The sequence below is a fragment of the Phacochoerus africanus genome, chromosome 2, assembly GCF_016906955.1.
Source record: "Phacochoerus africanus isolate WHEZ1 chromosome 2, ROS_Pafr_v1, whole genome shotgun sequence".
Taxonomy (NCBI): domain Eukaryota; kingdom Metazoa; phylum Chordata; class Mammalia; order Artiodactyla; family Suidae; genus Phacochoerus; species Phacochoerus africanus.
The window spans coordinates 122,085,540-122,101,193 of NC_062545.1; the positions used below are offsets into that span (position 1 = coordinate 122,085,540).

The 15,654-nt window shown below is 40.8% G+C and overlaps 1 protein-coding gene across 2 annotated transcripts in view; it reads left to right on the forward strand.

The window, feature by feature from the left end:
• DMXL2 (Dmx like 2) overlaps nt 1–15,654 on the forward strand; it is a 161,625-nt gene continuing 145,971 nt past the window's right edge. For both annotated transcript variants that reach the window (XM_047766346.1, XM_047766347.1), the window contains exon 1: nt 1–344. In XM_047766346.1, the coding sequence (XP_047622302.1) occupies nt 258–344 (87 nt within the window). In that variant the 5' untranslated portion in view covers nt 1–257. The remainder of the gene's footprint in view (nt 345–15,654) is intronic.

Here is a 15,654-nt window from a genome sequence, read left to right on the forward strand (position 1 = left end):
GGTGCAGCAGGCAGTGGGAGCATCCGGGCATTTCCGCAGCCGAGCGGCGGTCCAAGCGGGGCAGCGGCGTCGAAGGGCTCCCATGGCAGAGACAAGGCGGGGGGAAAGCGAGAGAGAGGCGAGGCCTTAAGCCGGAGCCGCGGCGGGGTGGGTCAGGAGGGAGGCGGAGCGGGAAGCACTCTCGCGGCCGGAGGAGGGCCGGGCGCAGGGCTCGCTGCGCCTCTCGCGCATTTCCCTGACCAGCCCGGGCTCCGGAGATGCATCTGCATCAGGTCCTCACCGGAGCTGTCAACCCTGGAGACAACTGCTACTCCGTGGGCAGCGTTGGGGATGTCCCCTTCACGGTGAGTGGTGTGCGGGAGCCTGAGGGGCAGAGACCCTCTGTCCCGGGCCCTCGGCTCCCCGGGAGGTTGAGAGGTGGGTGTTGGTGGGCCCCACCCGCTGCCTTTTGATTTGGGGGGCGGGCCGTGGGACCGTGAGTCCTGTGGCTGCTGTAGGAAATTACCCGTTAGGGGAGAGGATTAGGAATCCACCGCACTGCCCTCAGCAAATGGGCCCAGGGGGTGACTGGACTAGAAGGTTCCTCTCCCAGGATGGCCCTGGTTCTGCGGTAGAGGAAGGTGGTTGCAACCGCTGAAACCCTAGAGCGGTCCGTTTCGTTACGCACCTGCTCTTGGCTTGCGGGTGAAGAGACTTGTCTGCGTGGAGGAGATGCTGCACCTGGCTCCCGCTGTGTTAGCGCAGCGAGGAGCCGCTGGAGCCTGTAGCTCTAAGCCCGACCCTTTCTATCCCCTGATATGCAGAATCTCCATTTCAACAAGAAAAAAAAAAAAAAAAATCTGTTCTCTGCTCCAGAGAAATTTAGAATGAAACGGTTGGATTGACAGTGGCCTGGAGAGCTCTTAATTACCACGAGATCACGGTTTGGTAACCTCCCTAGATAATATGTTATTCTGTATGCACGGTAGGCTGGTCTGTTTGTTTTTAAGATAAGAAAATGTGAACATTTTATGACGCTGTTTTTCTTGTTTGTGTGGCTGAAGTGTATGTAAACCATTATATGTTATAACCTCTTAAAAATCTAGATGTAGTAGACGTGTTTCTCACCGAGCTTGGATAGATTAGTCCTTTTGAGAATGGAGTGTTGTTGGTATAACCAATTCAAACCAAGCCCTAGAGCTTTTTTTACCCATAGATAAACTCCCGTGGGTTAACATGAGTTTCTTTTTTGTATTAAATTTATATATGATCCATCTTAGGAGGAACTGTAGACAATGAGATAGCCATTAAATACACATTATTATTAATGACTATTCTGCTTGATTAAATTGGAAATAGCATAATGATATGCTTTGTAGACAAGGGAAACACTTTGATCTGATGTCTGCTTTTCAGCAGCATGTTTTTAAAGCTGCAGAAATAAGAAAAGCTCCTGCAAAAGTGCAGAATCATTATGTAGCACAGTGCATCCTGGAACAGAATTTATCTATCATTGTGATACACTAGAAATAACCTTATAAGATTGTTTTTTCGCTATTTTAATTTTAAATATAATCAACTTGGCTTTGTACCAGTTTAGGATGAACCTTTAAAAAATAAAATTTGCCTGACTTACATGGTTACACCTATCAGTGGTGTCATCTGTGTTTTGTGTACTTGTAACCTAAAAGCTCCATATAGTATTGAGCTTGGGCTTCACATATTTAGACAGTTCTGGGGGCATAGAGAAATTTTTCTCTCCCCTAGTTGTGTGGGCAGGGAGAAAGTTCCCAAGGGTTATAAGAGCAGGCTTTTTCCATCAAGAAACGAATCCAAAATCTTGGCTTGTGGGGTATTGGCACACTACCGTGGTGGTAGTTTTCTGTTTCCATCTAAAGTGAAGTAGTGTCTCACTGTGAGGCTAGCATATAGAGCTAAACAGGTTCAGCTGCAGTCTGCAAAAGCGAGCGTGAGAACCATTAGTGGTGCGAAGGTGTGTTTCTGCTGTAGGCCTCCCGTGACCAAGTCTTTGGAATCATTTTCAAATCTTTTTTCCACTTCCCTCTTTCAACCCGTACCAAATCTATTTGACTCTCTGCATTGTCTGTCAGATTTACTCCTTTTCGTGTCCTTAGTTACCACCTTATTGTAGAACCTTATTTGTATTACTTAATATTAAAAACTTTCAAACTGGGGAGTTCCTGCTGTGGCACAGTGGGTTAATGATCCGGCTTGTCTCTGTGGGGTTGCCGGTTCAATCCCCCAACCCAGTGGATTAAGGATCCAGCGATGCTGCAACTCTGGCGTAGGTCACAGATGCGGCTCAGGGTCAATCCCTAGTCTAGGAATGTATGCTGAGAGTACAGCCAAAACCAGAACAACAAACAAAAAGCTTTCAAACTGGTTTTCCTGATGTCTCTCATCATGTCAATTCATCCTCCACACAGCTGTGGGTATAATAATCTTTAAATACCATTTCATCATCTCATTCTTTTTTTTTTTTTTGGTCTTTTCAGGGCTGCATGTGCAGCACATGGAGTTTCCCAGGCTAGGGGTTGAATCTGAGCTGTAGCTGCTGGCCTATGCCAGAGCCACAGCAATGCAGGATCTGAGCCACATCGGTGACCTGCATCACAGTTCATGGCAATGTTGGATCCTTAACCCACTGAGCAAGGCCAGGGATCGAACCTGCAAGCTCCTGGTTCCTAGTTGGATTTGTTAACTGCTGTGCCATGACGGGAACTCCCATTTCTTTTTTTTAAAAATAAATTTATTGGAGTATAGTTGACTTACAAATTTGTGTAAGTCGCCATTATCATTCTTGACTCAAGAATATGTAGTTATTCCTAATAGCTGTGTTGTGAAATTTAAACTTGTCAGATATTCTTATGCCATCTTTGACTTTATATTTGATCATATGTACTCCTCATCTTGGCCCCTCTCCTATAGACATACTAGTTTTCTTACTCTAGCCCACATTTTTATGTTGCAACAAGATAATCCTTGTTTTTTGTTTTCCCAAATAGGACTCAGAATTTACTTGGTTTAGGATGTCTGACTGTGACACTGATTATTTTGGCCCTTTGGCGTTTACAAACCTGTGTTGCACACTATCTTATTTTAATAACTGAGTTTTTGAGTGCAGTGATCTAGTTATAATTTTGCCTTGAACTAGAAATGACCTTTTGGACTCTATGAAGAACAGAGCTTCTCAAAAAAAAAAAAAAAAAAAAAAAAAGAGGGAGAAGCTGTTTTCAAGTACCCAGGAACCAGCTAACAATTATTTGAATGCCTATGTTAGTAGAGTAAAAATGAAATTAAAGTAAAGCTCCTTTACGTAGAGCATGCCATTTGTTTTATATACCAATCAGATGAAAAACTTTAGTTCTGGATCAAATGACTAAGAAGGGGACCAGCCGGGACTGGAATGGAGATCTTGTGACTTCTCATCTGGTGGGCTTTTGTCTGTAGTATGTTTCTTTCCTGTCAGAGTGGTTGTTCTGAAGGTTGTGTGTGTATGTGTGGAAGGCCTTGATGTAGCCAGTGTGGAAGAAAGACTGTCTTGGACTAGCCAGTGATAACCTGAGGACCTTTTCAAAATAGGGTAGATCATTTATTCCAGAGTCTATAAACAACATTTTTTGAAAAAGAATTGTTCTCAAAGAATTTTGAAGTGTTTGTGACTTTGTAGTTGGAAACCACTCTGTTATATATGTTGCACTGTGCCAGGTGGGTGATGGGTGATGGTGGTGTCATCAGCTGGGCAGTGAAAGACTGCCTGTCTCTGTCGCCAGGGCATGATCTCTGCTGTGTTGACATGGTGGTGTGGTGTGTAGTGTACAATCCCAGCGATGTATGTGCTTTTAGTTCCAGCATGTGTGCTGTGATGGTTTTCACTTGTGTTTTGGCAGTAAACAGTTGTGTTTTTTTTGTTGTTTGTTTTTTTCGTTTTTGTCTTTTTAGGGCCATACTAGCGGCATATGGAGGTTCCCAGGCTAGAGGTGAATTGGAGCTACAGCTGCCAGCATACACCACAGCCACAGCAACATAGGACCCAAGCCGAGTCTTCAACCTACACCACAGCTCCTGGCAACACTGGATCCTTAACCCACTGAGTGAGGCCAGGGATCGAACCCATGTCCTTGTGGATACTAGTTTGTTAACCACTGAGCCATGACAGGAACTCCAAAGCAGTTTTTTTAAAACACTCAATTGGGACTTTATAAATATAGTTGTTAATCATCTTTTGATCATTCTTTTTTTTTTCAGTGTAAGATCTAAGTTCTAGAAATATTGTTATCCTGCAGTAGTCCAAGGTTGATGATCTTCTACTGTATATGAGCTTTGTTGTACTTTATTTTGCCATTGAGACATTTCCAACTACCTCCTTATAGATGGGAGTGGATGTTTTAAGGCTTAATGCAACTGAGAATGTAAATTTCTCTTTGTTACTACTTTATGAAAATAGTCCTTAGTTTCTTTTACTTTACTTTTCTGTAAACATTAGAATATTAATTAAAATAATGATGGTACTGATGATTATTAATATAATTAAAATTTTTTTTACCATTTGGCCTTAAGGGGTACAGACTATTTTCAGACCTGTAGGAGCAGTTTTTGTTACTCCTTCTGACATGAATTCAACACATTGGTGAAAACTTACAAAAATCAGTAAGTCATTTCCATTCTTATAATATATTGACAGAGAAAAAATGTATAAAATGATATAATGATGTGTATAATTATAGTGTAAGGCAGATGAAAGAGATCTCATGGAAGACATTTCATGGAAGATCAATACTTGGAAAGACAGTCATATTAGACATTTCTGGATGGCAAGAACAACAGAAGCCAAGGAGTGGTGTGATAAAAAGAATACATTACTGGATGACTTCCTTCACAAAAGTGATTAAAAGAAAATACACAGAACTTCTTTATTAAATATTGAATGCCAGTATATGTTGAAAAATATAATTTGCAAACATTACCTGTACCTTTTTAGGAAAATATATCTGTATTCTGACATTCCTTTTTTTTCCTTTTTTGTTTGTTTTTTTGCTTTCTTTTAGGGCTGCACCCAAGGCATATAGAGGTTCCCAGGCTAGGGGTCGAATCAGAGCTACAGCTGCTGGCCTACACCATAGCCACAGCCATGCCAGTTCTGCACCGCGTCTGTGACCCACACCACAGCTCATGGCAACACCGGATCCTTAACCCACTGAGAGAGGCCAGGGATCGAACCCAAAACCTCATGGTTCATAGATGGATTCATTTCCACTGTGCTACAGTAGGAACTCCTGTATTCTGACATTTCTTTTTTTTTTTTTTTTTGTCTTTTTAGCTATTTCTTGGGCCACTCCGGCGGCATATGGAGGTTCCCAGGCTAGGGGTCGAATTGGAGCTGTAGCCACCGGCCTACGCCAGAGCCACAGCAACGCGGGATCCGAGCGGCGTCTGCAACCTACACCATAGCTCACGGCAACGCCGGATCGTTAACCCACTGAGCAAGGGCAGGGACTGAACCCTCAACCTCGTGGTTCCTAGTCGAATTCATTAATCACTGCGCCACGATGGGAACTCCCCTGACATTTCTTGACTTGCATTGCTGTTTTTGTTTTTCCTAGTATTGAATAAAATGAATGGAAAAACATTTTTTTAAAGCTAGAAAATAATGTTATATGACCTCTTTTTCTGGCTTTCAATGTATGTTTTAATTCTACTACAGTATAACATTCTAGTTCTAGAATCATGGCAATACTGAACTTTGAAAATAATCAGCCTGCTTATACATTTAGTAAGTGTTTGTTGAACACATGAATGTGTGTGGCTCTTTGGAGATTAGAAAAAAACTATAGTCCTGATTTCATAGGCCAACTACTCATATGACCTTGGCTAAATGACTGAAACTTTTTAAGGTTTTTTTCATCTGTAAAAGGAGGTTCTTAAATTAAGTTCTCTTTAAGTATTTATACATTGGATGGCTTCATCTGGACTTCTTTAGAGATTTCCAAGGGGCAAAAGAGAAAATGGACTAGAAACATAAAGTGACTGTGGTGAGGTTATGGGTCTAGAGTCTCTGTATCAGTAGGTGCAAGTGGTCAGACTTCATAGTCAGTCCTTTCTAGCTCATGGATTAAGCCATGCAGAGTTTTTGTGAAGTAGTGTTTCTTCTTTGGTTCACAGTTGAGAAGGAGGCTCTTGTTTATTATAGTATCCTCTAGTGTCTAGTATATGGTCCTGTCCCAGTGCAGTGTGGAGTGGGAGATGGGGCCAGGGTGATGGTGTTCAGGATCTCCACTGTCTAAATATATTAACTCCTTCACTTTTTGTTCTTTGCATTTTGGATATTTGAAAGATAACTTTATAGAGATAATACTCAGTGTCATAACTTGGATCTTGGGAAATTTTTAGGACAAATAAGTTTCAGTATTTAATCATCAAAAAGAGTATAAGAGGGAGTTCTCTGGTGGCCTAGTAGGTTAAGGATCTGGTGTTGAGATAGCTGTGGCTTGGGTCACTGCTGTGGCCCAACTTCAATCCCTGGCCCAGGAGATTTCCGCATGTTGTGGTGTGGACAAAAAAAAAAAAAAAAAAGTATAGGATGTTGGGTTACAACCTCAACGGTGAAGTGGAAAAACAAGTCATGCCTGATCAATTTAATTTCCTTCTATGATGGAATGCAAAGCAGTGTTTAAAAGGGGATAATAATCAGAGTTCCCTGCTGGCCTAGTGGTTAAGGATTTGGCATTGTCACTGCTGTGGCATGCTGTAGGTGTGACCAAAAAAAAAAAAAAAAAAATTGGGGGTGGATAATAATAATAGAGAATATCTGTCATTCAGTTTCAGTAAGGCTCTTCTGGCTTGTGGGTTATTTTTTTAAACAAGTTTGGAAACCAGATATTTTAACAGAAATTTTAGGACTTTTCAGTCTTCTTGAGTTTGTGGAATATTTTTTCATTATATTTTTACTTTTAAACCCTAATTCATGATGTAATAGGATATTAGTGCGGAAACGGGTGCACGTTACACAAGTGGTATGACTATATTTTCTTTTTTTTTTCCTTGTAGTTTGTCATTTTATTTTTTATTTATTTATATTTATTTATTTATTTTTATTTTTTGTCTTTTTGCCTTTTCTAGGGCTGCTCCCATGGCATATGGAGGTTCCCAGGCTAGGGGTCTAATCAGAGCTGTAGCTGCCAGCCTACACCAGAGCCACAGCAACACCAGATCCGAGCTACCGTCTGCGACCTACACCACAGCTCACAGCAGTGCCAGATCCTCAACCCACTGAGTAAGGCCAGGGATCAAACCCGAAAGCTCATGGTTCCTAGTCGGATTCATTAACCACTGAGCCACGATGGGAACTCCTATATTTATCTTAGAGATAGCTGATGATCTTGGCACTTGATGTGTGTATGTGAAACCAGTTGCCTAGGCTTTTTATTCTGAAATCTCATTTCATGTTTGCTAAGAGCTCCTTTAATGCTCCTCTTTTCCTCCATCATAAACACCTTAAAATATAGTTAGCTTATATCTCTTTGATAGAAGAGTCACTCGGTATAAAGTGGTCCCTGAATAGAGCCAGACTCCTTTATTTTTATTTTTATTTTTATTTTTATTTTGTCTCTTTTTTTGCCATTTCTTGGGCCGTTCCCACGGCATATGGAAGTTCCCAGGCTAGGGGTCTAATTGGAGCTGTAGCCACCGGCCTACACCAGAGCCACAGCAATGCGGGATCTGAGCCGCATCTGCGACCTACACCACAGCTCAGGGCAACACCGGATCCTTAACCCACTGAGCAAGGCCAGGGATCGAACCCGCAACCTCATGGTTCCTAGTCGGATTCCTTACCACTGAGCCATGATGGGAACTCTGAGCCAGACTCCTTTAAACACTGTACATGATAATTTGGTGGGGTGATTTGAAAACATAAATAACATCCTCTTTACTGGAGATGCGTTCTTTTAGGGCTATTCCTCTAAAAATTGAGCCCTCTCAGGAATAATAACATTTAATTTAGTTCATGCTAAGTTATGACGTTTTCTTCTTGTAATTTTTTTTTTTTTGGTCGTCTTTTTAGGGCTGCACCCACGGCATGTGGAAATTTGCAGGCTAGGGGTCTGATCGGAGCCACAGCTGCTGGCCTATACCACAGCCACAACAACACCAGATCCGAGCTACCGTCTGCGACCTACACCACAGCTCATGGCAATGCCAGATCCTCACTGAGCGAGGTCAGGGATCGAATCTGCAACTTCATGGTTCCTAGTCGGATTCGTTTCCGCTATGCTGTGATGGGAACTCCGGATTTATTTTTTAATAACAAATGTAGATATATGTGAATATACCATTCACATAGCTTTTAAAGTCAAATCATAGGTTTCTGGCTTGTGGGAACTCCTCCTCTTGTAATTCTGGAAGAAACCCAGGAAACCTGAGATTCTGTGGGCATTATGCAGGGGGCCTGGATGGATAACCACACCTCCCCAAAACCTTAAATGTTGTGACTTAGACTACTTTCAAAGATATACATAGCTTATGTGGTAGCTGTAGTTCAGTGTCAAAATGCTGACGTTTTCTTAGGAGTAATGACTTTGGTTTTGTGATAAACTAGCAACTTCCACATATCTTCTCTGGCCTTGACTGTATCTACACTTAGGAGGATCTAATTAGGAGATATTCAGATTATTATCATGTACTCTAATCATAGCATCTTTTATATAGATGAATTGTCAGGATTTCCAGCAAAGGCCAGTTCCTCCATCGGTACCAGTGGTCTTAAACTGGGAGCAATTTTACTTCCTGGGGGACATTTGGCAATATCTGGATGCATTTTTGCTTGTGGACAAGGTTGTAGGGAAGGACTAGCTGCTAGAGGGAAGAGGCCAGAGATCCTGATAAACACCCTATGATGTGCAGGACAGCCCCCTACAGTGAAGAATTATTCAGCTTGAAATGTCAATACTGCTGCAGTTGTGAGAAACCTCAATTAGTATCCTAGTTCCCATTCCCTCTTATCTACTCAAGGGCATTGCTGTAACAGTTTCTCCATTTCTCTCCTGGAAAATTGCTTTTTTCTTTTCTTTGCTGTGCCTGTAGCATGTGAAAATTCTGGGGCTAGGTATCAAACCCGTGCCACAGCTGTGACCCCAGCCGCAGCAGTGACAATGCCAGATCCTTAAACTGCTGTGCCTCTGGGAACTACTGCTTTTTCTTCTTTATTAAAATAGTTTCTTCATTTAGCTCTTCTGATTTTCCTTTCTCCTTCTCGGTCTGATTCCAGATTTGATATTCTCTTGAATGTCTAATAGGTGTCTTGTAAGGTTCTCCTCTTGCAGCCTCTCTGAATCAGTAAATGGCTACCTTCCCCCCCACCCAGTTCCCTTGGAATCTTGCACTCTGTTATTTCATCTCCATCCTGTATCTAATATTGGCAGTTTCTATTGGCTCTGCCTTTAAAATGCATCCAGAATCTGCCCACTTATCATCTGTGCTGCCACCACCCTGGTCTAGGACACATCATCTCTTTCCAGGATTGTGGCAATAGGCTCTTAACAGATCTCCCTGCTTTGTCTGCCTTTAGTCTTATCCTTCTTCAGCTTTTTTTTTTTTCTCCCAACATAATAGTTGGAATGATCCTGTTAATATATACATCAGATCTTGTTAGTCTCTTGTTCAAAACTTTCAAATGACTTCCTTTTTTTCACTCAAGAGAAAAGACCCGAGTGACTTCATTGCCCTTTACTGCTGTTTATTTAGCACCTAGAACAAAAATTTATTGGGGGAATTCCTTGGTGGCCTAGTGGTTAAGGGTTTGGCATTTGTCACCGCTGTGGTTTGTGTTTTACCCTTGGGCTAGGAACTTCTGCATGCCACGGGTGTGATGAAGAAAAATTATTGGATACAAAAAAGTACCCCCCCAAAAAACCAAATGGAAATGGGGTGCTTAGTATAGAATTCTTAGTATAAGAATAAACAGCATTCTTAGAATGAACATAATGACCACTTTTATAAAGCCTTTCTTTTTCTTTTTTTTTTTTTAAGGGTCACATCCATGGAATATGGAAGCTCCTGGGCCAGGGATTGAATCTGAGCTGCCGCTGCAGTCTATCCTGTAGCTGTGACAGACTGAGGATCAAACCCATGCCTCTGCAGCAACTCAAGCCACTGCAGTTGGGTTCCTAATCCACTGTGCCACAGTGGGATATCCAAGGCTATTTTTATAAAACCCTCTTGATATAGGTCAATGACATTAGGCCACATTTAGATAAATGAGAGAGCAAGAAGAACTGAGATAATACAATTATTGATGTATTAAGAGGAATTGATAGACTATATGCCCATTAAGCAGTTCTCAGATCTTCCAGTTATGCTTTTGAAAGACTTTAATACATAAAAAATTAGAGATTAACTTGGAGTTCCCGTCATGGCTCAGTGATTAACGAATCCAACTAGGAACCATGAGGCTGCAGGTTGAATCCCTGACCTTGCTCAGTGGGTTAAGGATCTGGTGTTGCCGTGAGCTGTGGTGTAGGTCGCTGATGCTGCTTGGATCTGGCGTTGCTATGGCTCTGGTGTAGGCCGGTGGCCACAGCTCCAATTTGGACCCTTAGCCTGGGAACCTCCATATGCCACGGGAGGGGCCCTAGAAAAGGCAAAAAGACAAAAATAAATAAATAAATAAATAAATAAATAAATTTAGAGATTAACCTAATACCTGGACTGTAATGATTCTGTACTTTAAGAGTTATATGTAAGTTTTAACCAACAGCTGAAGTGGGTCTGGAATTGAAAATTGAGGAGCCTTACTTAGACATCATTGAGGTGGCTGCCCCACTTGGTGGTAAACTGAACTCAAACAAAGGAGTATTCTTGGTTAGAAGCAAGATTTTTTTTTAGAAGGTAATTTTAAGAATTTGCTAATACATAGATGGAACACTTAAACATGGCTATCATTTTATGCTGGAAAATTTTTATATAACTAAGAGCCCAATTTGGCCATTAAAACCAAAAAGCAAATAAAAACCATAAAGAACTCAATTTTTTTGTTTTAATATTATTAATATAATGTCTGTATTGTGAAAATCTCATGAATCAAACAATGTGGAAATATAGAGAGTAAAAAAAGAAAATTTCCATTCCTGAGAGGAATTTTGATTAGCCTACCTTTCTGGTTATCCTTGACTTAAAAAATATTTGAGGAGTTCCCGTCATGCCTCAGTGGTTAATGAATCCAACTAGGAACCATGAGGTTGCGGGTTTGATCCCTGGCCTTGCTCAGTGTGTTGAGGATCCGGCATTGCTGTGAGCTGTGGCTTGGATCCTGAGTTGCTGTGGCTGTGGTGTAGGCTGGCGGCTACAGCTCCGATTTGACCCCTAGCCTGGGAACCTCCATATGCCATGGGAGCAGCCCTAGAAAAGTCAGAAAGACAAAAAAAAAAAAAAAAAAGACACTCACACACACACATACATATATATGTATATATTTGAGGAGTTCACGTCATGGCTCAGCAGAAATGAATCTGACTAGCATCCATGAGGATGCAGCTTCCATACTTGTCTCTCTCAGTGGGTTAAGGATCCAGTGTTGCTCTGAGGTGTGGTGTAGGTCACACACGTGGCTCGGACTTGGCCTTGGCTGTGGTGTAGGCCAGTGGCTACAGCTCCAATATGACCACTAGCCTGGGCACCTCCAGGGGCCCTAAAAAGATAAAAAAAAAAAAAAAGAAAAGAAAAAAAAAAGAGCACCTAGCTATTGTACATCCCCTCTAAGGCAAACCAGGTTTATTTATTTATTTTATTTTTTTATTACTCAGTGAATTTATCACATTTGTAGTTGTACAATTATTATCACAATCCAATTTTATAGGATTTCCATCCCACTACCCCAGCACATTCCCCCACCCCCCAAACTGTCTCCTTTGGAGACCATAAATTTTCAAAATCTGTGAGTCATCATCTGTTCTGCAAAGAAGTTCATTCTGTCCTTTTTTTCAGATTCCACATGTCGGTGAAAGCATTTGATGTTGGTGTCTCATTGTATGGCTGACTTCACTTAGCATGATAATTTCTAGGTCCATCCATGTTGCTAAAAATGCTGGTATTTTGTTCCTTTTAATGGCTGAGTAACATTCCATTGTGTATATGTACCACATCTTCTTGATCCACTCCTCTGTCGATGGACATTTAGGTTGTTTCCATGTCGGCTATTGCAAATAGTGCTGCAATGAACATGAGACTACATGTGTCTTTGCGAGTCATGGTTTTCTCTGGATAGATGCCCAGGAGAGGGATTGCTGGATCCAATGATAGTTCTACTTTTAGTTTTCTGAGGCATCTCCATACTGCTTTGCACAGTGGTTGCACCAATTTACATTCCCACCAACAGTGTACTAGGGTTCCTTTTTCTCCACACCCTCTCCAGCACTTACTGTTTGTAGACTTTTTGATGATGGCCATTCTGGCTGGTGTAAGGTGGTACCTTATAGTGGTTTTGATTAGCATTTCTCTAATGATGAGTGATGTTGAACATCTTTTCATTTGTTTCTCAGCCATCTGTATGTCTTCTTTGGAGAACTGTCTGTTTAGATCTTCTGCCCGTTTTTTGATGGGATTGTTTGTTTTTTTGGTATTGAGCTGCAGAAGGTGTTTATAAATTTTGGGGATTAATCCCTTGTCAGTCAATTCATTTGCAAAGATTTTCTCCCATTCTGTGGGTTGTCTTTTCGTTTTGTTTAGGGTTTCCTTTGCTGTGCAGAAACTTTTATTTTAATTAGGTCCCATTTGTTTATTTTTGTTTCTATTGTTAATACTCTAAGAGGTGGATCTGGGAAGATGTTGCTGTCATTTATGTCAGAGAGTGTTTGGCCTATGTTGTCCTCGAAGAGTTTTATAGTATCTGGTCTTATATCTAGGTCTTTAATCCATTTGGAGTTTATTTTTGTGTATGGTGTGAGGGAGTGTTCTAATTTCATTCTTTTCCATGTGGCTGTCCAGTTTTCCCAGCAGCACTTATTGAACAAGCTGTCTTTTCTCCATTGTATATTCTTGCCTCCTTTGTCATAGATAGTTGGCTCTAGGTGCGTGGGTTCAATTCTGGGCTTTCTATCCTCTTCCACTGATGTATATTTCTGTCTTTGTGCCAGTACCATATGGTTTTGATGATTGTTGCTTTGTAGTATAGCCTGAAGTCAGGGAGCCTGATTCCTCCAGCTCCATTTTTCTTTTTCAGGACGTCTTTGGCTATTCCGGGTCTTTTGTGCTTCCAAACAAACTTTAAAATATTTTGTTCAAGTTCCAAACCAGGTTTAAATATGCATTGTTGTACAAATAGTTAAAACATAGTTGTTTAAACTAGTTAAATTGCTATAAATAACCAAAGTGATAACTTTGGTTATAAAGTTGAACAGTAGCCCTTCTTTCTGGCAATATTTAATAGTGCCAATTCTATGTGGTTGATATATGGAAACAAGATGATTTTTTTTTGAAGTGGTAGGGTTAATAGCCATCTTGTGTATTAAAATTGGCACATGAAATGTTTTACAATTTAGATCTAATATAGAAATTTTATTTATTTATTTTTTTGTTTTATGTAAAGATCTGTTTCTTTCTTTTTTTTTATTTTCCCACTGTACAGCAAGGGGATCAAGTTATCCTTACATGTATACATTACAATTACATTTTTTTCCCCACCCTTTGTTCTGTGGCAACATGAGTATCTAGACAAAGTTCTCAATGCTATTCAGCAGGATCTCCTTGTAAATCTATTCTGAGTTGTGCCTGATAAGCCCAAGCTCCCGATCCCTCCTATTCCCTCCCCCTCCCATCAGGCAGCCACAAGTCTTTTCTCCAAGTCCATGATTTTCTTTTCTGAGGAGATGTTCATTTGTGCCGGATATTAGATTCCAGTTATAAGTGATATCATATGGTATTTGTCTTTGTCTTTCTGGCTCATTTCACTCAGTATGAGATTCTCTAGCTCCATCCACGTTGCTGCAAATGGCATTATGTCATTCTTTTTGATGGCTGAGTAGTATTCCATTGTGTATATATACCACCTCTTCCGAATCCAATCATCTGTCGATGGACATTTGGGTTGTTTCCATGTCCTGGCTCTTGTGAATAGTGCTGCAATGAACATGCGGGTGCCTGTGTCTCTTTTAAGTAGAGTTTTGTCCGGATAGATGCCCAAGAGTGGGATTGTGGGGTCATATGGAAGTTCTATGGATAGACTTCTAAGGTATCTCCAGACTGTTCTCCATAGTGGCTGTATCAGTTTACATTCCCACCAACAGTGCAGGAGGGTTCCCTTTTCTCCACAGCCCCTCCAGCACTTGTTATTTGTGGATTTATTAATGATGGCCATTCTGACTGGTGTGAGGTGGTACCTCATGGTAGTTTTGATTTGCATTTCTCTTATAACCAGCAATGTTGAGCATTTTTTCATGTGTTTGCTGGCCATCTGTATATCTTCCTTGGAGAAATGTCTATTCAGGTCTTTTGCCCATTTTTCCATTGGTTGATTGGCTTTTTTGCTGTTGGGTTGTATAAGTTGTTTATATATTCTAGAGATTAAGCCCTTGTCGGTTGCATCATTTGAAACTATCTTCTCCCATTCTGAAAGTTGTCTTTTTGTTTTCTTTTGGGTTTCCTTTGCTGTGCAAAAGCTTTTCAGTTTAATTAGGTCCCATGGGTTTATTTTTGCTCTAATTTCGATTGCTTTGGGAGACTGACCTGAGAAAATATTCATGATGTTGATGTCCGAGAGTGTTTTGCCTATGTTTTCTTCTAGGAGTTGGATGGTGTCCTGTCGTATATTTAAGTCTTTCAGCCATTTGGAGTTTATTTTTGTGCATGGTGTGAGGGTGTGTTCTAGTTTCCTTGCTTTGCATGCAGCTGTCCAGGTTTCCCAGCAATGCTTGCTGAAGAGACTTTCTTTTTCCCATTTGATGTTCTTGCCTCCCTTGTCAAAGATGAATTGACCATAGGTGTCAGGGTTTATTTCCGGATTCTCTATTCTGTTCCATTGGTCTGTCTGTCTGTTTTGATACCAGCACCACACTGTTTTGATGACCGTGGCTTTGTAGTATTTCTTGAAGTCTGGGAGGGTTATGCCTCCTGCTTGGTTTTTGTTTCTCAGGATTGCTTTGGCGATTCTGGGTCTTTTGTGGTTCCATATAAATGTTTGGATTGTTTGTTCTAGTCCTGTGAAAAATGTCCTGGGTAATTTGATAGGGATTGCATTGACTCTGTAGATTGCTTTGGGTAGTATGGCCATTTTTACAATATTGATTTTTCCAATCCAGGAACATGGAATATCTTTCCATTTCTTTACATCTTCTTTGATTTCTTTGATTAAAGTTTTATAGTTCTCAGCATATAGGTCCTTTACCTCTTTGGTCAGGTGTATTCCGAGGTATTTGATTTTGTGAGGTGCAATTTTAAAAGGTATCGTATTTTTGTATTCCTTTTTTAATAATATAGAAATTTTATATGTAAGGATTAGAGTACTTAGTTGAAGCCACACAGTGAAACTTCCAGCAGAATTGCAGAATTAAGGCTGGAACTAATAAACAAATGGTACCTAACTAACCTTAAAAGCTTTTTGCACAGCAAAGGAAATCATCAACAAAATGAAAAGACACCCTGTGGAATGGGGGGAATTATGTGCAA